Source organism: Lepus europaeus, chromosome 12 (assembly GCF_033115175.1).
Source record: "Lepus europaeus isolate LE1 chromosome 12, mLepTim1.pri, whole genome shotgun sequence".
In the NCBI taxonomy this organism is placed as follows: Eukaryota; Metazoa; Chordata; class Mammalia; order Lagomorpha; family Leporidae; genus Lepus; species Lepus europaeus.
Genome location: NC_084838.1, coordinates 74576660 through 74600093, shown reverse-complemented (window position 1 = coordinate 74600093; position 23434 = coordinate 74576660). Strand labels below are relative to the sequence as shown.

The window sequence follows — 23434 nt, the reverse complement described above, 5'->3', positions numbered from 1 at the left end:
GTGTGCAGACGGGTGCTCCCAGTCCTTCTTGACAAGTCACACAACGTGAGAAAGGCTGTGTGCTCTAAGATAGAGAGCTAATCAAATTACTGGGGTTTTTTCCTGCTTCTTCAAGAACATCTTGAGCAAAAATGACATAAAGAAAAAAATTCTTAAGATTTATTTGTAAGGCCATGTTAGAGAGGGATAATCAGAGAGAGAGAGCACACATACTTTATCTGATGATTCACTCCTCAAATGGCTGCAACAACTGGAGCTGGGCCAGAAGCCTGGAGCCTGGAATTCCATCCAGGTCTCCTACATGGGTGACAGGGGCCCAAGTACTTGGATCATCTTCCACTGCTTTCCCAGATGCATTTGAGGGAGCTGGACAGACAGTGAAGCAATTGGGACTGGAACCAGCACCCATGTCAGTTGCCAGCATCATAGGTTGTGGCCTAACCGTCTGGCCACAATGCTGGCCCCTAACTTTTTTAAATGATTACTTCATAGTCAGGATGCATATGGTGACCATCAGTACCAGTTGGCGGGCTATCTGGTCCACACCAGGTCCCTAGCTGCCTTGCGCATCCTGGCTCCTGCATCATGGGGTCAAATGTCAATACAGGGACCTCTGACTGTTTGGGCCCTCAGAAGCAGGTTGCGGACAAGGACCTTTCAGTCCCATTTTGACAGCAGATGTAAGGGTGTGACTTCTTGACAGCAAGACGCTAAACTCTTTTTTTTTTTTTTCATTTATTAAACTTTTATTTAATGAATATAAATTTCCAAAGTACAGCTTATGGGTTACAATGGCTTCCCCCCTCCAATAACTTCCCTCCCACCCGCAACCTTCCCCTTTCCCGCTCCCTCTCCCCTTCCATTCACATCAAGATTCATTTTCAATTCTCTTTATATACAGAAGATCAGTTTAGTATATATTAGGTAAAGATTTCAACAGTTTGCCCCATATAGCAACACAAAGTGAAAAAACTACCGTTGGAGTACTAGTTATAGCATTAAATAAGAGTGTACAGCACATTAAAGACAGAGATCCTACATAATATTTTTTTAAAAATTAATTTTCTATGCCATTTCCAATTTAACACCAGGTTTTTTTTTTTTTCATTTCCAATTATCTTTATATACAGAAGATCGATTCAGTATATAATTAGTAAAGACGCTAAACTCTTAATAGGGTTAAAGCAGTTGTGCGTTTGCTGCATTGCAGGAGTCCCGCAGGGAGTGTTCAGCAGTTTTGGGTGCTGTCACCAAACTCTCGTGCAGTGCTGTGCTTGGCCTGGCTGTGAACAGTTACACACACTCCCAGCTCCCCAACGAATCCATGATTGAAAACTGCTTGTCTAGAAACAGGTTCCAGAAGATTCTTGGGAAGCTCTCCAGTCCTTCTCAGCAGTTGGATAAATTATTATCCATGATAATTTGAAAGAAATCCATTTTACAAGATGGAATTTTTTTGTTGTTGTTGAAAACTGATGACACTAAGGCCAGCACTGTGGCTCACTAGGCTAATCCTCCACCTGCAGCAACTGGCACTCCGGGTTCTAGTCCCGGCTGGGGCACCGGTTCTGTCCCGGTTGTTCCTCTTCCAGGCCAGCTCTCTGCTGTGGCCCAGGAGGGCAGTGGAGGATGGCCCAAGTGCTTGGGCCCTGCACCTGCATAGGAGACCAGGAAGAAGCACCTAGATCCTGGCTTCGGATTGGCACAGCGCACCGGCCATGGTGGCCATTTGAGGGGTGAACCAACGGAAGGAAGACCTTTCTCTCTGTCTCTCTCACTGTCTAACTCTGCATGTCAAAAAAGAAAAGAAAAGAAAAAAAAAAACTGATGACAGTGAATTGAACTGACGAATAGTAGCTCTGTGAAACAATAGGAGGAGGTATGTTGTAACATGTTTTTAGCTCCTTTAAGAGGTTACATGCTTTCACTGGGAATCTGGGACCTGCAGGAACAAAGGCAAGCATATATGATTTTATTTTTCAGAAAAAAAGTTCTCCACAGGTATCTCCAGGTAGATTCTGAATCCTCAATGTACATGGGGCTGGCCCAGAGCAAAATCAAACATGTCCTTGATAACGTCTGTATTCAGAACCCTTCACAGGGGTAGGGAACCATTTTTTCTGCCTATGGCTACTTAGATATTTATAGCATAATTTGTGGACCATACCAAATTGTCAAGTTAAAAATTAACCTGCTGTGAATTCATTGAATTTCGAGTCCTGCCTGAAGTTGCCTTGGCAGGGCATGACCAAATGCTTTCACAGGCCTTATACAGTCAGCAGGCAGGATGCTCCCCACCCCTGCTTTACAGAAGGGCCCTGGGTGAGCAAAGCCCTTATATTTGGCATTGTCTGAATGCGGCTCAGAGGTAGCCTTTACTGTGGAGACCTAAGAATACAAAAAATGTGGCTGATTTAAATTATCTTCAGTGTAAGGAATACTGAGAAGCTTGGGAAGGTTGCCTCGGCAGGGGCTCTGTAAGAGCATAGCACTGGGCACGGAGCCGCTGGGTAGAGAATCTCCCTTTTCTTCTCTCCTCTATGGCCATGCTCTGGGATCTTGCCACTGATGGGATGTTCTGAGTTGGCCTGAAGAAAGAAAGTCTCTTCCACGGCCATGAGACATTTTCTGCGAGGGCCAGAGAAATGGCATTTTCTCCATAACTGTAGCGTAAACAGTTTGCCTGGGTGGCCCAGGGGAATCTGGCATAAGCAGAGGGGATGGAGGAAGTGAGAAGGTTCAGAGACAGCCAGAGTAAGGCACAGGAGAGGCATAAGCCTGGGGTGGTGTCACGGGATGCCATGAGCGTCAGCGTGCTGCTGAGCTCGTGCCAGTCTGTGCAGGCCCTGTGCGGTGGCTCCTCGGGGAGCACACAGAAAGCCTCAGCTGCCAGCAGCTCCCATCCTCGTCCTGCTGCGGGCCCCACACCCTCCACTCTGCTCTGCCAGCTGCTCTCTTAAACTTGATGGGGCGGCCCAATGTTTGTGTGTGCTGTCTCCTCCCTCTCCTCTTGCTCTGCACATCCAGAATCTTCCGCTTCCTGATGTCTTCTGTGCAACCTCTTCTGATTGCTTACCTCTGTCTAGCATGGGAGAGTAAGCTCCCCGAGGCCAGAGCTGGGCCTATGTCTCTGCTCAGCACTTTGGGACTGGTTGCACCTAGTAAATGTGGGATTACTCCTGGCCTTTGACATGGCCCCAGGGTATCCCCTTTCAAATGGAGACCCAAAACAAGATGCATTCACTTTAAAGTCTGACATTTGCTTTTTCCTCCTGCTTGTGTGTTCTTGTTGGTCTCCATGTCTCCCTGATTGATTGCTTTGATGTGGTTGTGCTCAGCCTCTGTCTGTTTCTCTTCTGGCAACTACAGTCATCAGGTCCCATGTGCATAATCTAACCAAGCATACCACAGGGACACTCACATCCCTTTGAGTTAAGCCTGCTCCTGTCTTTAGAAGCCACCTTCACGTCTGGCTTGTCATGAAGAGTCTTGTCCCAAGCAGGACAGCGATCTGGCCCATTCCTCCATGACCAAAATCCATTAGATGACAACAGCTACAACCAGAGCCTCTCCCACATTCCATGCCTTGTGACAAGTGACATTCATGAGCCACACTCAGCAGACCTTGAATGCATCTTTCTCTTTCCTCCACGCATTTTCTGTTTTCCATAGCCTTGACTCATCTTTCCTTTTGTGTTTTTGTTTTGGAGTCTCCCTCTTTCTAATGAGCCCTGTAGGATCAGGGACTAGGTCTTTTGTGATACTTCTGAGGTGCCCTGCAGTTGCCTTGCATACAGAAGGTGCTCAGGAGAGGCTTACTGCATTGAACATGAATCGTTTTTCCCCCAGGGGCAAGTGATAGGTTGCGGGCAGCAGTAGTGAGTGGTGCTGCTGCCTCACTTGGGTCTCCCTCTCTGGATGATCTTGGGAACCAGGACACTTCCTTGGTCCAGAGGACTACCTTTTCTCCTTGGGAATGGTTGGGTACTTAGAGTGCCCCAGGGGCAGCGCACAGAATGATTTGTCTTCTATGTGTATCTCTCTAGCTTCCATCCTTTGTAGGGGAAAAACCCTGGATTGCTCTAGTGTTCCTAAATGTAGGACATTCCAGAGCTGGTTATTCTGGACCCAGGGTTGGTTGCCCCAGAGCATGCCAAGAGCAGGGCCACTGAATCAGCCTTCTCACTGCAGTGAAGAGCAGCCCCAGGTCCCATGAAAAGATACCCATCAAATGTGATTGTCTTTTTAAAAGATATTGTCTTGGGGGCCAGCACTGTGACGTAGTGGGCTAAGCTTCGCCTGCAGCGTCAGCATTTCAAATAGGTGCCAGCTGATATCCCAGCTGCTCCTTTTCCAACCCAGCTCTCTGCTATGGCCTGGGAAAGCAGTAGAGAGTGGCCCAAGAGCTTGGGCCCCTGCAGCCACGTGGGAGATCAGGAAGAAGCTCCTGGCTCCTGGCTTTGGATCAGCCCAGCTCTAGCCGTTATAGCCATTTGGGGAGTGAACCAGTGGATGGAAGAACTTTGTCTCTGTCTCTCCCCCTCTCTGTAACTCTGCCTCTCAAATAAATAAATAAATCTTTTTTAAAAGGACATTAACTTTCTGATAAAAATTAAGGAGAAGGGGAGAATAACTTGTGCCTTTTCGATATGTTCCTGGTAGTCAGCACAGCATGTTAGTTGCTGGAAGGTCATCCTGAGATCTTGGACTTAGAGGTGAACAGTTTGCCCTCTGGTGACTCTTAAATCTCAGAAGCTATGCAGGACAGGCCCTGTGCCAGGCACGCGTTTACAGAGACAAAACTCAAGGTCTGAAGGAGTCATGTGTGTGACATCTATCTGCATCGTAAATAGCCTCCAGGTTCACCCCAGTAAATGCTGGTTTCCTTTCTCCTCTTACTTCATGTGGGAAACTGGGGTTTGTTTTTGTCATGGAAGGGAGCCTGACTCCAGGTTTGAACATAAAGGGCTCAAAATGCAACAACTCTGAAAATCATGACCCAGGGGGAGTGGGGAGGCTTGAGCCAGCTTAAAATGAATTAGTGGTTAACTACTGTGAATATGCTGTGGGCCAGGAGACTAGCATATAACACTCTGAGATCAATAAGGGTGTTTGTCATGTATGAGTATTGATCTCATGAAGCAGTGAATCATATTTCATGCTGCATATGTTAGTGCAAAAAAAAGTAGCAGAGGGATCAGGGAGCACTCTAAAAGAACTGGATGTGCGTTCAGATGGTGGATTCCATATCCCTGGATGTGAGCATTGGAATAAGGAGTGATGGTATCTGCAGGTGGTCTCTGCAGATACACGAGAGGCTGAGAGAGTGAGCTCTGGTATGGTCTGTGGCACAATTGCTGTTGGTCATTTTTCCACATAACAGACTTCTCCAGGCCCTGGCACCTTAGCTATTGAATCCAGTCCTGCTCGTCTTTCTTGCTGAACTCACAAAGTAGAACAATGTGCTGGTAATGACATTGAAAACTTTCTGTTTCCATTTGTGTCTTGGCAGAGGGCCTAAGGCTGATGATTCTATAAGGGACCCCAGGTTAAGAAAGCTTCTGCGTTCTCTTGGGAACAGTGCTGTTGTGTTCTCTGTTATTAATATCATTGCTAAGCAATCTTAGCCAGTGTTTATCTTACAAACAAAACTGGAGTGAGACCAGCTTAAGCATTTTCAGAATTTAATTAAGCAAATTAAGCAATTTCAAATTTAATGTTTCCTTTCCAGCTACATCTGTGGTCTCTGTTCTTAGTCGTATGGGCCATGCAGTTTAAAAGTCCCTGTCAGTGTACCATGGGACTTGGAGACCAGCAAGAGATCACATTCAGACCAAGAGACCTCTTAAACTATTGGTATATTCAGCTTGCCTTTACAGTCCCTGCACTTGACTTGTTCATGATTCAGAATAGGGATGGTCAAGAGTAGCTTATTGATAGTTTGTATGTGGAAGACAGTTTTTTTTTTTTAATATTGATTTATTTATTTTAGAGTTAGAGAGGGATATTCCATTCATGGCTCACTTCCCAGATGGCCACAATCACCAGGCAGAGCCAGGCTGAAGCCAGGAGCCAGGAGACTCATCCAGGTCTCCCATGTGGGTAGCAGGGGCTCAAACACATGGGCCATCTTCCGCTGCACTCCAGGCACGTTACCAGGAAGCTGGTTTGGAAGTGGAGTAGCTGGGACAGAAACTGGTGCCTGTATGGGATGCGGCATCACAGGCAGAGGCTTTACCCACTATGCCACAATACCAGCCCAAAACAATTTTTTTTTTTTGACAAGCAGAGTGGACAGTGAGAGACAGACAGAGAGAAAGGTCTTCCTTTTGCCGTTGGTTCACTCTCCAATGGCCGCCGTGGTAGGTGCGCTGCAGCCGGCGCACTGCGCCGATCTGATGGCAGGAGCCAGGTGCTTCTCCTGGTCTCCCATGGGGTGCAGGGCCCAAGGACTTAGGCCATCCTCCACTGCACTCCCTGGCCACAGCAGGGAGCTGGCCTGGAAGAGGGGCAACCGGGACAGGATCGATGCCCCAACCGGGACTAGAACCCGGTGTACCGGCGCCACAAGGCGGAGGATTAGCCTAGTGAGCCGCAGCGCCGGCTAAAACAATTTTTTTTTTAATGTATACAATCATTTCTTGGTGTCTGAAGGGGATTGGTTACAGGACCCTCTGTGGATACCAAAATTCACAGGGCTCAAATCCATTTTATAAAAAGGATCTAGTGTTTGGGTAAAAACTTATACACATTCTCCTACATATTTATTTATTTATTTGACAGGCAGAGTTAGACAGTGAGAGGGAGAGAGACAGAGAGTCAGAGAGAAAGGTCTTCCTTTCCGTTGGTTCACCCCCCAAATGGCTGCTATGGCTGGCATGCTGTGGCCGGCACCGCGTGCCAATCCGAAGCCAGGAGCCAGGTGCTTCCTCCTGGTCTCCTACATGGTCTCCTGCATACTTTAAAACCTCTTTAGATTATTTCTGATACCTACTACAATGCAAATGCTATGCAAATAGTAATTATACTGTATTGTTTAGGGAACAATGAGAAGAAATAAGTTGTTATACATACAGTATGAAGTTTTTAATGAACTTATCTTTCAAAAAGTTATTATTTGAGAGGCAGTGAAACTCAGAAAGAGATCTCCTATCTGCTGATTCACTTCCCAAATGCCTGCAACAGCTCGAGGCTAGGCCAGATTGATGCTGCCTCCAGGAAGCCAATCCAGGTTTCTACATGAGTGGCAGGGATCTGACTACTTGAGTCATCATCTGCTCCCTCACATGTATGCATTCACAGGAAGCTGGGATCAGTAGTTGGAAATGGTGTTGAACCCATGTAATCGGGTGTGGGACAGGGGTGTCTTAACCAGCATCCTCACCAATGGGTCAGATGCCCATATCTAGACAGTTTTTTTCCTCATTATTTTTGAGCTGGGATTCATTGGACCCACAAACGTGGAAACCACACGAATGGAAATACATAAAGCATACATACATATTTCAGATTTTGTGTAGTTGGTTTCTGAATTTGTTGACTTATAATTTCGTGTTTCTTGCTTGTTCCTAGGGTGTCTGGCATGACTTTCTTGGGGAACTCTGCCCCATCCTTGCTACTGCAGAGGCTGGGAGAGGCAGACTCTGCTCATACCCTTTTTAGTCATCCTCAGTCTGGGCAAGGAGCTGGGTGTGCTCTCACAGGCCAGATCACTGAACACTGAACAGTGATCAAGAGGAAGCTGGGTAGTTTCCTGGGTCTTGGACCAGAGGTGTTTACAGTGTGTCTTAGTTGTTTGAGGGAATTTATAGAACACCTGCCACGCCAGCAGTTTTCATGAGATTCTTCCACAGCTTCCAGGCTCCTGATGATCTTTTCTTGCCTGGAGTATTTACAGAGCCTCATCTGTTCCCATGCCTCCTTGGAATCCAGACCCATCACTTGGGCTTGGAGTAGATGAATCTTCCTAAGCATTTCCATGTCACTGCCTGGCTCTGCAAATCTTCCTTGATTCCATGGAGGAGAACCAAAACTTTAGGGTCTGATATTAATATTCAGGGCCTTCCTTAACAGACCTCAAGACATTCTCACTCTGTTGTCCCTTAATGTGAATACTGCACCCCTGCCAGGCCCATCTGGTCCCTGTCCCTGGAACAACATGTCTTGTTCTCTTCTTACTTCCTGATTTTATCTTAATCTCCTCTTGAGTATTTCCCCACCCTCTTTCTCAGTAACTTCCATCCTGGCTAACCACTCAGTGGGGGCCTTTGATGACACTGTCATTGTGATGCTAAGATGATTGCTCTGTGTATTTCTCAGTCTATACCTCATTGTCCAAGTAGATAGTAAATTTTTAAGAAGTGAAGCATTTAAAATGATCCTTTGTGCCTTTGACAACTAATGACCACTAATGAGCTGAGTAAAATATACACGATAAAGTGGAAAATAAGTGAATTTTTAATTTCCTCCTTTGAATTGTCTAGAAGGCTTGTGAGGAACAGTAATGTTTGACTCTACAGTGTTGCAGGCAGTCAAGTGTCTGGCAAATAGTCAGTGCTTAATATGTATTTGTGAAATGAAATAAGCACTTGAATAGGTGAACTCAGTGTTTGGGTTTAGAATAAATGAAGAAAGCTGGCTGCATGCCTTGGAAATCAAAATGGTTTGGCCACAGCAGACAGCACACACAGCTTGTGGGCTGAGATCTGCAGAAGTTTAGGTAGGAGCTCAACTTCTTTACACAGAACACGTTGTATACTCATTTCCTGTACTCAGGCAAGCTCTATAATCAGTCCAGGGGTATATCAGTATCACATATCTTTAGGGTTGATGTGGGCAGCAGTTGCTTTGGCTCTAATGGGTCTCAACCTCAGAATTTTCGGAGAGCTTATTTAGATTCAGAATCCTGGGTCCCACCCATAGAATGTCTCACTTAGAAGGTCCCCAGAATTTGTGTTTCTGTAGACTCCCAGGTGATGTTGATGCTGCTGATTTGGGGACCGCACTTGCTGAGCCCTGGGTTAGACATCTGTAGTTCTATGGGTGTTGATTTCTACCTTGGGGAATTTCCATGTGCCAGTAGGGTGAAGAGCGAGGCTGGGAGTCACAAAGCTGGGTTTCCGTGACATGCTGTGGCATGCTGTGGCATAGTGGATAAGGCTGCCAGCTACAGTGCTGGCATCCCATATGGGTGCTGGTTTGAGTTCCAGCTGTTCCACTTCCAATCCAGCTCTCTGCTATGGCCTGGGAAAGCAGTAGAAGATGGCCCAAGTCCTTAGGAACCTGCACCCATGTTGGAGACCCGGAAGAAGCTCCTGTCTCTTGGCTCCTGGCTTCGGATTGGTGCAGCTCTGGCCATTGTGGCCAATTGCAGAGTGAACCAGTGGATGGAAGACCTCTCTCTCTCTCTCTCTCTCTCTCTCTCTGCTTCTCCTTCTCTTTCTGTGTAACTCTTGGAAGTAAATAAATAAATATTTTTAAAGAGTTCAGTTTGGAGCTTTAAAGACTTGCTGGTTTATACAGTGCTTCTTAAAGACTTATTTTTAAAATTGCTTAACCATTTTAAGAGTATAAAATCTGTGGGGATCTGCTCTTGCAAAGCTCAAATAGTTGTGCTATTTAAATACCGGTTTAAATGGAACTTTTTCAAACATATATCTCATTTTGTTCTTAAGGCTCATTATAACTTGAAGTAGGAAATAAAATATGGGTAAATGGAAAAGTGATGGTGATGTTAACTAATTACAGGCCGCTGTAGCAAAACAAATCATTGCTTTGACCTGACATAGTGTTTTATTTGAGGTTTACTGTGCAGTTTATTGAAGTCATTCTCTTGTTACCTTGAGAGTTATTGCTGCCATAATTTTGATGCTAGATAAACTGAGGCCTAATTAAAGGGTCTAACTAAAGTTATGCAGCAGAACCTCAGCAACCTGTGCTGTCCCTGATATTATAAGGCTGGATTCATGGGTTGCTACTTAATTCTGTGCCTGCTGCCTTCTTTTTTCCCCCTTTTCCTTTTTCCTTTCCTTTCCTTCCCTTCCCTCCCCTCTCTTACCCTTCCCTTTCCTAGGTTAGTTTATGTATGTGTGTATGCATGTATTTGAAGGACAGTTACAGAGAGAGGGATAGACAGAAAGATTTTCCATCTGCTGGTTCACACCCCAAATGGCCAAAACATCTAGGATTGAACCAGGCTGAAGCTAGGAGCTGGGAACTCCATTCAGGTCTTTTACATGGGTGGCAGGAACCCAAGCACTTGGCCATCTTCCACTGCTTTCCTGGGTCCATTGATAGGGAGCTGGATCAGAAGAGGAACAGCTAGAACTAGAACTGGGATGCTGGCGTTGCAGGCAGTGGCTTAACCTGCTGCACCACAGCACCAGCCCCTGTATTTATTTTTTTAAGAATCTTGCTTTTGGCCAGCGCCGCGGCTCACTAGGCTAATCCTCCGCCTTGCGGTGCCAGCACACCGGGTTCTAGTCCCAGTCGGGGCGCAGGATTCTGTCCCGGTTGCCCCTCTTCAGGCCAGCTCTCTGATGTGGCCCGGGAAGGCAGTGGAGGATGGCCCAAGTGCTTGGGCTCTGCATCCCATGGGAGACTAGGAGAAGCACCTGGCTCCTGCCATCAGATCAGCGCGGTGCACCGGCCGCGGCGGCCATTGGAGGGTGAACCAACGGCAAAAGGAAGACCTTTCTCTCTGTCTCTCTCTCTCTCACTGTCCACTCTATCTGTCAAAAAAAAGAGAAAAAAAAAAAAAAAGAATCTTGCTTTTTATGGGGCTGGCACTGTGGCGTAGTGGGTTAAAGCCCCAGCCTGCAGTGCCAGCATCCCATATGGGTGGCGGTTCGAGTCCCGGCTGCTCCTCTTCCGATCCAGCTCTGTGCTGTGGCCTGGGAAAGCAGTAGAAGATGGCCCGAGTCCTTGGGCCCCTGCACCCACATGAAAGACCTGGAAGAAGCTCCTGGTTCTTGGCTTCAGATCAACTCAGCTCTGGCCATTGTAGTCATTTGGGGAGCGAACCAGCAGAATGGGAAACTACTCTTTCCCTCTCGCTCTACCTCTCTCTGTTACTCTGTCTTTCAAATAAAATAAATATTTTAAAAAAGAAGAATCTTGCTTTTGGAGGGTAGACTTTAAGGGGCCCTGTCCCCAATGCTGAAACCATGAGGCCCTAAAGACCAGGTTGTCTGTAGTCTTGCCCAGGACTGATTTCTTGATCTTGTAATAGTTGACACCACAGCCTGCCTGTTCCAAGATCCTTTTGGGCCTCTGTGACATCGTGTCCTCTGTTCTCCAGGAGTCCGGCCTTGGCTCTCTTTCCTCTGATAACAGCACCTCCCAGCCCCTGTCTTCAGCTGCACCCAAGCTGCCTGCCTGCTGTATCTTTGTCCTGAAATCCCATCAGCCCTCTGTTCTGTTGAGTTGCGTCCCTCATGTGTCCCTGAAACCCACTGCCTCTAATATTTGCAGCCCCCTGAGGCCTCCTGAGCTACCTGAGTGGTTCTCCAGCTGTTCTCGTTGCCTTTGGGCTCGCCCTCCCTCTGTCCTACATATTTCTGTGAGCTGAATCTCCCCAAGCACAGATCCGTGACAGTGTAAGCCTCTTGCTGAGAAGTCCTCAGTGGGGCAGCTAGATCCCAGAGTCCAACCAGCCTGGCGAGACTCCCCCCTGGCTCCAAGACACCTGCCCCACAGCACTTGCCCTGCTTGGCGCCTAGTTGTTTCACCTGCCTGCCCTGCCCATTACTCCAGAGTTCCCCTCACCTTCCATGCCTTTGTCCTTGCTGCCTTTTCCCCCATCCTTTCTTCTTGTTTTCCATCTATTTCCTGCTTTTTGAAGGTGTAGCTCAAATGCATTATTTTCCCCTATGAAGATCTCCTTAATTCTTTCTTAAGCTGAAAGTTACCTTTCCTTGCTCTGAATTTCAATATTTCACAAGTGTTTCTCATAAGCCCGTGATAACTGGTGGTAATATTACCTATAATCCCACTATTTCCCACCCACAGACTCCCTGTGGGCTGAATGACACTTCAGAGCCCCTTGGAGGTACTGGAGCGATGCTTAGAAGCTTTTTTGATAGATGCTCATTGGATAGGTGATGTAGGAATTTGTTCTGTCATTTACTGGAATTCACAACGTTTAAAGATGACACCAGGGGTCACTGAGCTAGACTTTGAGCTAAGCCATGGTTGCCTGTTTGGGTGAATAAAGTTTTATTGCAGTACAGTCAGGTAGTAACAGTGACTGAATGGTGTATAAAACCCAAAATAGTTACTAACTGACCTTTGGGAGAACTTTATCTACCCTGGTCCATAGCATTGTCCAGACTTCTGAAGGATACAGTATCAGCTCTAGAAGGAAGTTAAGGAAACAATGTTTGCTTAAACTCTTAACATCTTCCTTTGACTTCTCACATATCCCTGTGGCTGCCATAGTTTGGATGCTGGACTATTTTTACTTAATTGAAAGTTTATCCAGTCAATTTTACAAATTTTTAAATTTATTTGAAAGTTAGAGAGGGAGAGTTGCCATCTACTGGTTGACCTCCCAGGTACCCACAACAGCCAGGGCTGGCCCAGGCCACAGCCAGGGGTCAGGAACTCAATCTGGGTCTCCCACAAGGGTGGCAGGAACATAAGTACTCGAGCCATAACCTGCTGTCTGCTTTTTAGCAGGTTGGAACTTGAGCCCAGGCACTGTGATATGGGTCCCAAGAGGTAGCTTAACTGCTGAGACAAACACCCACCCCTAAAATGTATGCAATTAATTTTGTCATAAGAACATGTGGTTATGTTCACTACATTGGATCTCCAGTTTCTTGTATGGTGATGAGTCTTTCTAGATAGAAGTTACACTGCTGTGCTTTTTTTCTAGTTAAATTTGCCCCGTAAGTAATTTTGATGTTCTCGGTGAAAGTAGTCAGCATATGGGGCCTGCGTTGTGGTGCAGCAAATTAAGCCAGCCACATCCCATAATCAGCACAAGTTTGAGTCCTAGCTGTTCTGCTTCCATTCCAACTCCCTGGTAATGCATCTGGGAAAGCAGCAGATGATGGCCTAAGTGCTTGTGCCCCTGCCACATATGTGAGATACCCTGGTAGAGTTCCTGGCTCTGGCTTTGGCTTGGTCCAACCCTGGCTCTTGTGGCCATTTGGGGAGTGAACCAGTGGATGGAAGATCTCTCTCTCTCTCTCTCTCTCTCTCTGTCTCTCCACTTTTCAAATAAATAGATAGAAATCAACGTGAGTCTTTGAGCTGTGTCCCCAGAGTGCTGACAGCCGTGGAAACCCACCTGTATTTTGCCTGAAGAAGCGACAGATCAGGTACCTTGATCTGCAGACCTTGAGAAGAAAGGTGACACTGCCAGGATACAAAGGTAGAGATTTCTGAGCCCCCACGTTAATAACATGTTGTCATTTTCTTTTTCTTCTTTCCTTTGTAGAGGGGCGTATGGTCATCCAGGATATTCCTGCTGTCACCAGCAGAGGGCACGTGGAGAACACACCTGACCTGGTTTCAGACTCCACCTACTACAGCAGCTTTTACCAACCATCTCTGTTCCCGTACTACAACAATCTGTACAACTACCCGCAATACTCCATGGCCCTGGCTGCCGATTCTTCTTCTGGGGAGGTGGGAAGTCCCCTCGGGGGATCCCCAGTGAAGAACACCCTTCGGAGCCTCCCAGCACCTTACGTGCCTGGTCAGACTGGAAACCAGTGGCAGGTAGGATACTACCCTAAGAGTGAGCTGGGTATGTCAGAACCACATGATGCACCTGCACATGCATACTCATAGGGATCACATATACACATATAGATTTACATGTGTACACACATGAGCATGCCCAATTCAGCACATGCCTAGGCATAGTGTGAAAAATATTTAGAAAATTGTTTGCTTTGCCACTCATGCTGTTTTAGCCCCAAGGGTTGGCTACAAGGAGTTGTGAAGAAATGTGCATGAATTTGCTTTCTCTTTCCAATTTTACTCATTTTTTCAATGTCATTGTGGATGAGTACCCAGCTGGCCAGTGTCAGGTTAACAGGTAGCTTACTGGATGAGGCCTCTCTGCTTCCCACCTTGTCCATCACTTGCTGAGCAGCTTAGAAAATGCTGGGTGCAGCCTTCTGGATAGCAGTGATCTTTGTGATGAATTTGCATTCTGGGAGGGAAAAAATGTCAGAATCTATATGATTGCCTGGAAGAAAGGGCTCACAGTCACTGTTGGCACAGTTGGAAGCATTTTTTTGCTTGGAGTGGGTATTGATCTTTGGATACTCTGGATCTTTTTAATAGTGTGCAATTAAAAGCTTTTACTATTTGGAGTAAAACAAAGCATTTTGCTCTACCAAGGAAGGAGCCTTTTCTAGAGCTGTTCTGCCTTGTGGTTGTAACAGTTTCCATCATGCAGTGTATTAGCAGCAAATTCTTGGCACAAAAAGCCTTCAGAGGCTGGATTGCCATGTGTCCGTATGTTGAGGGCAGTGAACATGTAAGAAGTAAGGCTCAACAGGTCCAAACCCCCTCTCCCCAGGAGATGTTAGTATTATGGGAGAACTGTTCACATTTTGGGTCATTTACCATGCTCTGGCTTTCTCAGCTGGGATTTGATTCCAACACTGTGCAGCACAGAAATATGTATTAGGGAATTTATGTATTGGGGAATCCTTCTTCGATTCCCCCTCCCTTTCCCCAGCTTTATTGAATTGTGATTGAGAAATAAGAATTGTACATATTTAAATGTTCATTGTGAGGATTTGACATGTATGCATTGTGCAGTGATTACCACAGTCAAGCTACTTACCCCCTCCATGATTTCACAGGGTTAGCGTTTGGTTTGTGAGAAAGCTTCAGATCTGTTGTCTAGCAAATTCCAAGTGCATAATCCAGTGTTATTACCTGCAGTCACCATGCTGTACTTAGATTCCCAGAACTTACATATCTTAAAAATGAGTCTGTCTACTTTACCCAACATCTTCCATGTCCCATCGTTGTATTCTCTACTTTATGGGTTCAACGTATTTTAGAAGTCTTTGACCTTCTTAAGCCCTTTTCCCTTTTTTTTTTTTTTTTAGGCACTTTTCAAAAACTATGAACGGAAATTTTCCTCTGAGCAGTTCCATTTTGCTCCTGCCTTTTTTCTAGGTGTGGGGAATTTGTTAATATTTCAAGTCACCCCAGTGTTGGAATCTTTTAGCTACTAGAGATCTGACTTCTTGGGACTCATTAAAAGTCACTGAGATTTCAGCTTTTATCCCCCAAACTACGTATTTTCCAATGTTTCCCCATGCATTTTCTCATTGGAATCCTACTTACCAAGCCCCATGTTTACATGGACAGCCTGAGGAAATTGGCTGTGTAGGGTGGTATCATTGCCTGGTATTGGACAGCTGCTTCAGGTGCAGTGCCCTGGGAGCCATTTCTGCTGAGAGAGAAGCTTTACTCAGTGTCTTCGTGCTAGCTAGGATGGGAGGAAAAATCTTGGCCAAGTTTTCTTATCCCTGTGAGGGGCATGCAGTTTTGATGCTCAGCACCTTCCCTCGAAGTTACTGGGCTAGAGAGAGGCACCATTGTCTAGAGCTCAGGAGAGATGCCGAGGCATCATTTAATATATGAGTTTGTCTTCCCAGGGGGCTGAGCTTCAGCCTGCTTACTTCTTCGCTGGTCATTGTCTGTGATATATTGTTGTATAACACATTATTTTGCAGGTATAGGTCCTTTCTCCTGCTGTGGCTGATGGCTATTCTTTGCAGTTAATAATAACATCAGGAATGAGAGGTGTCGTTTACTGAGCAGCTAATCTTCCCACTGTCCTTTTCCAGGGTGAGGACTGTGAGACCAGAATTACCTTGGATAGGTCACACACCTCCGGAGTAAGGGAGCTGACGTTTGCATCTGTTATCCGCCTGGCTCCCAGGCATGCGTATCAGCACAATCTGGTTAGCTCTGAGTCTGCAACAAACTCAGGGCTCCTGAAACTGCCTGCCTCTCAGGAGCCCTCAGAGCTGAGGCCTCTGGGGAAGGTGCAGTAGTTTGTGCCGGTGGACCTTAACTTGAAGCGTCAATTAAGTACTAGCACTGAGGCCCTCTTGATTCTTTAAGGCTTATAATATCTACCTAAGTCCTTTGTTTTCCATTAGGGATCTTCTTGGAACTGTCATATGATTTTCTTCTGTTGTGGAGATCAAAAGTAGGCAGAAATTTCCAAAACAGTGCCAGTGCCATGGTTCCTGCAGGTGGCTGAGGATGGAACCCCTATGCGTTTCTGAAATAAATAGCTTCCGCCATTGGTATTTAAAAAAAAAAGATTTTATTATTTGAGAAGTAGAGTTATAGACAGTGAGAGGAGGAGACAAGAGAGAAAGGTCTTCCATCTGCTAGTTCACTCCATAAACGGCCACAATGACCAGAGCTGGGCTGTTCTGGAGCCAGGAGCTTCTTATGGGTCTCCCATGTGGGTGCAGGGACCCAAGCAGTTGGGCCATCCTCCACTGCTTTCCCATGCCATAGCAGAGAGCTGGATTGGAAGAACAGCAGCCAGGACTAGAACCAGCGCCCATATGGGATGCTGGTGCTTCAGGCAGAGAATTAACCTACTGTGCCACAGTGTCAGCCCCAGCCATGTATTTTTTTTTTTTCTCTCTCTCTTTTTTTTTTTTTTTTTTTGACAGGCAGAGTGGATAGTGAGAGACAGAGAGAAAGGTCTTCCTTTTTGCCCTTGGTTCACCCTCCAGTGGCCGCCGTGGCCGGCACATCACACTGATCCGAAGCCAGGAGCCAGGTGCTTCTCCTGGTCTCCCATGCGGGTGCAGGGCCCAAGGACTTGGGCCATCCTCCACTGCCTTCCCGGGCTATGGCAGAGAGCTGGCCTGGAAGAGGGGCAACTGGGATAGAATCTGGCGCACCAACCAGGACTAGAACCCCGTGGGCCAGCACTGCAAGGCGGAGGATTAGCCTGTTGAGCCACGGCGCCGGCCCCCAGCCATGTATTTTAACATATGCTGAGTTCCCTGCTGTTTTGAAGTTACTTCTGGAATGGGCATACTAGTTTTCTATGAATGTGATTATCAGTACAGCAGACTTAGGCCCACCTTCAGTGTGTGTGTACTAAAAAGGATGCTAAGAATCCAGAGGAGGGGTTCCACCGAGTGACCTCTCCGGGTCTTCTGTGTCTGACATTTTTTTGAGTCTGTGGGTTAATCCTATAAATAAATGTGAAGCCTGCCCTGACTTAGGATCTGTTTGTCATGTGTACAAAAAAAATAGTTCTATTGAAAATGAATTCTTACATTAAAAATAGGGTATATACAATCCATCAGTTTGGAAAATGACTGGGAAAATCAGTGCAGCAGTGATCAGAGCCTGAAGTTTTAGTCCACCCTACTCTGCTGCAGAGAAAGTGAGCTCCAGAGCTGAAGGGATTTGCCTGGCACACAGATCTGAATGACTCCAGGTCTGTTGATTCAGGGTATCTGCACGGTTAAGGAACATGGGTTCTGGCTCTGGAAATCTGTGGAAGTTCTAACTGTGATTTGACATGGTAACATTGAGCAAAATACTTAATTCTCCAAATCTCAGGTTTTTTTTTATCTGTATAGTGGGTGTCTTCATAGAACGGTTGCATGGACATGTAAGGCAATGTGATTGATAACTAAAGTGAGATGATAAGTGAACATAGAGTTTCTGTGTTGACCAAGAAGTGCTATGCCGATATTTACTGTGAGGATTTTATTTCAGTTCTCATTATTTCCGTTGGGCCTTGATTTTTTTTGAGGTCTATTTAGTTGTTCACCATTTATTCCTATAGTTTTAGTTAGCTATCTCAGGTCCCCTTTGTAACAAAATGGGATATAAACAATGCACATTTTTAAATATTATGAAAAGACTATGGCATGTGATTATGGACCAACTGTGAATGTACATGGAATGGTGTTCTTATCACTAAGGGGAAATTTGATCCACTTAGGAAATAGAAAATATAAAGCATAGATAAAAATATAATGATGTGAAATGTTCTTTCAAGATTAATTTGTTTTAAAGAAGTATTAAATAGTAAAACATACAAATAATACTTTTTAGCTAATGTTAAAAGGACAGGAATTGGGTGGCTCACTTTTTAGAAAAGATTCTTTATTTATTTTAAAGGCAGAACATCAGAGAGGCAGAGAGACAGAGTCAGAGACACATCTTTATCTGCTGGTTCATTCCCCAAATGCTTGGAATAGCTATGGCTGGGCCAGGCTGAAACCAGGAGCCTGGGACTCCATCCATGTCTCCCACTTGAATGGCAGGGACCAAGTAGTTGGGCTCAAGTACATCCCAGGCAGATTAGCAGGGAGCTAGATTAGAAGAAGAAGAGCTGGGACTTGAATCAGTGCTTTGATACAGGATGCCGATATCCCAAAAGGCCAGACTCATCTTTATAGTGGGGGTGCCCAGAACAGGAATCTGGGCTGGGACGGTCTCCCTCTTACCTTGCTTGTTTGTTTCTGGCAGGTGCTCTGGACAATGCCTTGCCCCTCCTGGTGCCAGTGTCCCAGAGGACAGAGTCAAGGATCTCCCTTGGTTGTTGCCCTGCTTTTTGGCTGTCTTCTCATTCTTCTCCCCCTCCCTTCCCTCCCCTCCTCCCCCCTCCCCTCCCCTCCCCTTCCCTTCTCCCCCCTCCCCTCCCCTCCTTTCTCTCCCCTTCCCCCTCCTCCTCCCCCCTCCCCTTTCCCCTCCTCCTCCCCCTCCCCTTCGCTTCTCCTCCTCCCTTCCCTCCCTTCCTCCTCCCCCTCCCCCTCCTCCTCTTTTTTTTTTTTTTTTATCTGACCCAGGCTCAGCCCAAAGTGCTAGAATCTGAGGCTGGATGTGTTCCATCTACTTTCTAAAAATATTTATTATTTTCTCTGTTTGCTTGTAACCTGAAAGGCAGAGGGGCAGAGGAATGGAGAGAGAGCTTGCATCTGCTGATTCACTCACCAAATGCCTGCAATAGAAAAGGCAAGGCAAGGCCAAAGTGAGGACTAAGGATACAATCCAGGTCTTCCTCGTGGATGGCAGGGACCCATGTACTTAAGCTGTCACTGCTGCCTTGCAGGGTGTGCATTAGCAGGAAGCTTAAATGAGGGTCAGAGCTGGGATTCAAACCCAGGCACTATGATATGGGATGCAGGTATGTGGCATCTCAACCACTACTCCCTCCTCCCCCGTGTGTGTTTTTGTTTTTTGTTTGTTTTTGATAGAGAGTCCATCTACTTTCTTGACTGTGGCTCAGACCTGACTTGGCTGCCTGTGTTCAGGGAACAGTATGGATGTTTCTCACCCAAGAGCTGCCTTCTGATTCCTTTAGAAGACATGGACTCTAGTGGCGAGCACCACTAGACTTTCCAGAGATGAGTAGAGTAGAGGGGGGATTGGATTATTTGCTAAATCAAACCAAACAAAATAAAACAAATTGACATTTTGTTAGAGGTGAAACTTCCTGTAAGTCTTCCTATGAAATCAGGCAAGCCATAAATAGACTTTGAGTACCTACCAAGAACAAAAACATTTTTATTTTTAAGAAAATAGACCAGGACAGATGTGGCACAGTGGATTAAGCTGTCATTTGAGATGCCCATGTCCTGTATCAGAGTGCCTAGGAATGAGTCCTGCCTCCAGTATCACCTCTGATACAGATTTTCACTAATGCACCATGCAGCTAGGAAGAAGCAGATGATGGTACGTGTACTTGACTTCCAACTCTCTACTTGGGACACCAATGGAGTTTCTGGCTTCAGACCTGGCCAAGCCCCAGATGTTGTTTACGTCTGGGGAGTGAACCATCAGATGGAAGATAGGCTCTTTCTCTTTGTCTCTGTATGTCTCTCACTCTTTCTGTCATATTGCCTTTCAAATAAATGATAAGTAAATATTTTTAAAAATCGAGGAGTCTCCTGGGTCAGCATTCCAGAATACCCAAGCTCTTCATTTAATCCCCTGTGCACTGAGAGCTGCTTTAATCGCTTTCAGTCTGTCTGCAGCCTGTGGAGATTTGTGGCCCAATCATAGATTCCTGTCCTGTTGTGAAACAGGAATAACATTTGTGACACAGGAACAAACTCACGATGAATGGCTGGTTCCGCTGACCAGCAGCTCAATTTCCCTTCTGCATTTAATTGCCTGCAAAAGCTGTTTATTGCTTTGTGCACTCCTCCACGGCAACATTCTCTCTTAAATAAACATGTTGTACCAGGTTGACAAGGCAAAGGTGCATATCAAGGGGGCAGAAATAAATATGGGAGGACTCTGAGGCGAACCTGGGATCTCCTTTCAGTCCCCACAGCAGTGGCTGCTTGAGCTTTTCTGGAGCTTGTGCCGTCAGGTGTCTAGACTCACCTTCCAGCCACAGTTAGGGTGTGGCCTTCATCTTTGAGGGGTGATTTTGGTATCAGCCTGAAGTGTCAGAGATACAGTTGCCCACTAACACTCATGCACTTTGCTGGAGTGTGCTCATGTGTGATATCATCAGAGCCTGTTGTGTGCTGGGGATCCATCACTAAACAGGCCAAAACTGTGAAAAGTGGGTCTTGGGGAGAACGCTGCTATTTCCCTGCGGAAAAAGTTGAGGATCACCTCACTAGTCCTGTGAGCAGAATTCAGGCATCTGGGACCTGGAGCTCAGACAAGGGCGCCCCTTGTGGGCATTCCTGGGATGGTGATCCAGCACCATTTAGCCAGGCAAGGTGCTTAGAAAACCCAGTGACTTTGTTTTTTGTTTTTGTTTTTGACAGGCGGAGTGGACAGTGGGAGAGAGAGACAGGGAGAAAGGTCTTCCTTTTCTGTTGGTTCACCCCCCAATGGCCGCTGCGGCTGGCGCCAGGAGCCAGGTGCTTCTCTTGGTCTCCCATGCGGGTGCAGGGAGACCTCCACTGTACTCCCAGGCCATAGCACAGAGCTGGCCTGGAAGAGGGGCAACCAGGACAGAATCTGGCACCCCGACCGGGACTAGAACCTGGTGTGCCGGCGCTGCAGGCGGAGGATTAGCCAAGTGAGTCACGGCGCCAGGCAAAACCCAGTGACTTTGGACACCTTGCACATCCAGCCACTTCGTGTTCTGAAACTTCTAAGGAACAGCTTGATGGGGCTCTTGTTTTCATCCTTCCTCCTTTCCTTTTTTTTTTTTTTTAATTTGAGAGTTGGAGACAGAAAAATCCTATATGCTGACTGGTTCACTCCCCAATACTGGCAACAGCTAAAGGGCCAAAGTGAGGGATAGGAGGGTAGGCTTAATCCAGGTCTCAACCCTCTCCAAAGCTGTACTCACAGGAGGGTCCAGCAATGGCAGTGGCTAAGAAGAAGTTAAGATTTAAACTTGACTCCCATTCCCAGGGACGCAGTTAGGATTAGCAATCATTATTTTCAAATTTTCTTAAGGCTTTTTTTCCTTAGAGTAGGAAAAAGATAGTAGACTACAGAATCGACTCCACTTTTCACGACAAAGCAAGAAACATCAGGTCAGTGTTTGTGCCTGCCTCAGGCCACTGAGCTCCACAGTCAGGTCCCCCAGGATCATGTGTATCTGGTCACATCGAACTCCAGGTGGCTCTGGGCTGAGTGGGGGGAGCCTGACTCAGGAGCCTGACTTGGCTCCCACCCTCGGCCAGCAGTTCTTTACAGCCAGATGCCGCCCAAGGCTGCCTGTCCAGTGGCCTGTGCTGTTGGCAGGTTGGCTAGCCCTGGCTTCTCTTTTTTCAACAAACTTATTATTAGCCACTGTCTGTTGCAAGCATTGATAGACTTTTTCTTCTAGGAAAAAAAAAAAAAAAGCTGACAGGGCTTACAGGAAGTCCTAAGAGGAATTTATGAGCACACATTTAGTTAGGAAATTTTTTTTTTAATTTTTTTTTTTTTTTTTGACAGGCAGAGTGGACAGTGAGAGAGAGAGAGAGAGAGAGACAGAGAGAAAGGTCTTCCTTTGCCGTTGGTTCACCCTCCAATGGCCGCCGCGGCTGGCGCGCTACGGCCGGCGCACCGCGCTGATCCGATGGCAGGAGCCAGGTGCCTATCCTGGTCTCCCATGGGGTGCAGGACCCAAGCACTTGGGCCATCCTCCACTGCACTCCCTGGCCACAGCAGAGAGCTGGCCTGGAAGAGGGGCAGCCGGGACAGAACCGGCACCCCAACCGGGACTAGAACCCGGTGTGCCGGCGCCGCAAGGCGGAGGATTAGCCTGTTGAGCCACGGCGCCGGCCAGTTAGGAAATTTTTGATAGCGATTTCTGTTCTGAGACTAAAGGACTGAATATAGATCCGATATTTGCCTTGAGCTGTTGTGAAGACTTACAGGCATAATCTGGTTACACATAGGAATTACAGAACTGTAACGTTCTGTTGAGGATAGAAGGATTTCTTTATTACATATTTCATAGCTTTGATGTGGAGTATTTGTTCTGCATTTGGCCACTTTTGCGAACCCACAATTGTAATAATTTTGTAGCTGCTTGTTTAGAAGTTTCTAGATAAGTAGACATTTCATAGAAAATACTGATCCAGACATTTTTCTTCCCTCTAAATACATCCAGTTCTCACTATGTCCCTAGCTCATTGTTCAGGTAGGTACAGGCATTGCTGTCTTTTCTTTATTTTCCTGGGAAGGTGTCCAGCAGTACACTCTGGTATATTCAGGATATTGCCAGAGCTGCTTCACAGAGAAGTGAGGAAAACAGGACAAGTGAGGATAAATTATTTAATTCCAAAAAGTGGGGATTTTAAAAAAAGGATTTATCTACTTGTTTGAAAGGCAGAATTGGATAGAGACAGAAAGATAGAGAAAAAGAGAGAGAGAGATCTTCTGTACCCTGGTTCACTTCCCAAATGACTACAGCAGCCAGGCCAAAGCCAGGAGCTGGAAACTGTCCAGATATCTCGTGTGGGTGGCAGGAACCGCAGTACTTGGGGGTGATCTGCTGCCTCCCAGGATGCGTTAGCAGGGAGCTGGATTGGAAGTGGAGCACTCAGGACTTGGTCCCAGACACTCTTGATACGGGGTATGGGCATCCTGAGTGGTAGCTTAACCACTGCGCCACAACAATCACCCCAGAAGAGTGTTTTTATTGAGACTGTGCCTTTCCATTTTTCCCCTGGAAAATGATGGTCTTATTAAGTGGCAGTTTTTTTGTTTGTTTTTAATAAATGTGCTTACATGGCAATATAAACAGTTGAAAAGCTTGAGCCTGTCTCCCAGCTTCCCCCCCCCCCCCTGCACTTTACTGTTCTGTAAGATCCAGAGCATCAGTGTGTTGTCTTGACTTCAGCAGAGGGCTTCAGAGACCTCTGTGGAACTCTCTCACATGCAGCCCTGTGAGGTCCTGCCGTCTGGTATACAGTGAAGCCGTAATGGCTGGGCCTGACGGGTTAGGAGGCCAGCTTTGCAGAATCTTCTGTGTAAGGAAATGGCAGGCAGTAGG

General features: G+C 46.5%; 1 protein-coding gene across 1 annotated transcript in view; it reads left to right on the top strand.

The window, feature by feature from the left end:
• DMRT1 (doublesex and mab-3 related transcription factor 1) overlaps positions 1–23434 on the top strand; it is a 117200-nt gene that overhangs the window by 31721 nt on the left and 62045 nt on the right. The window contains exon 3 of the mRNA XM_062207061.1: positions 13445–13728. Coding sequence (XP_062063045.1) covers positions 13445–13728 — 284 coding nt within the window. The remainder of the gene's footprint in view (positions 1–13444; positions 13729–23434) is intronic.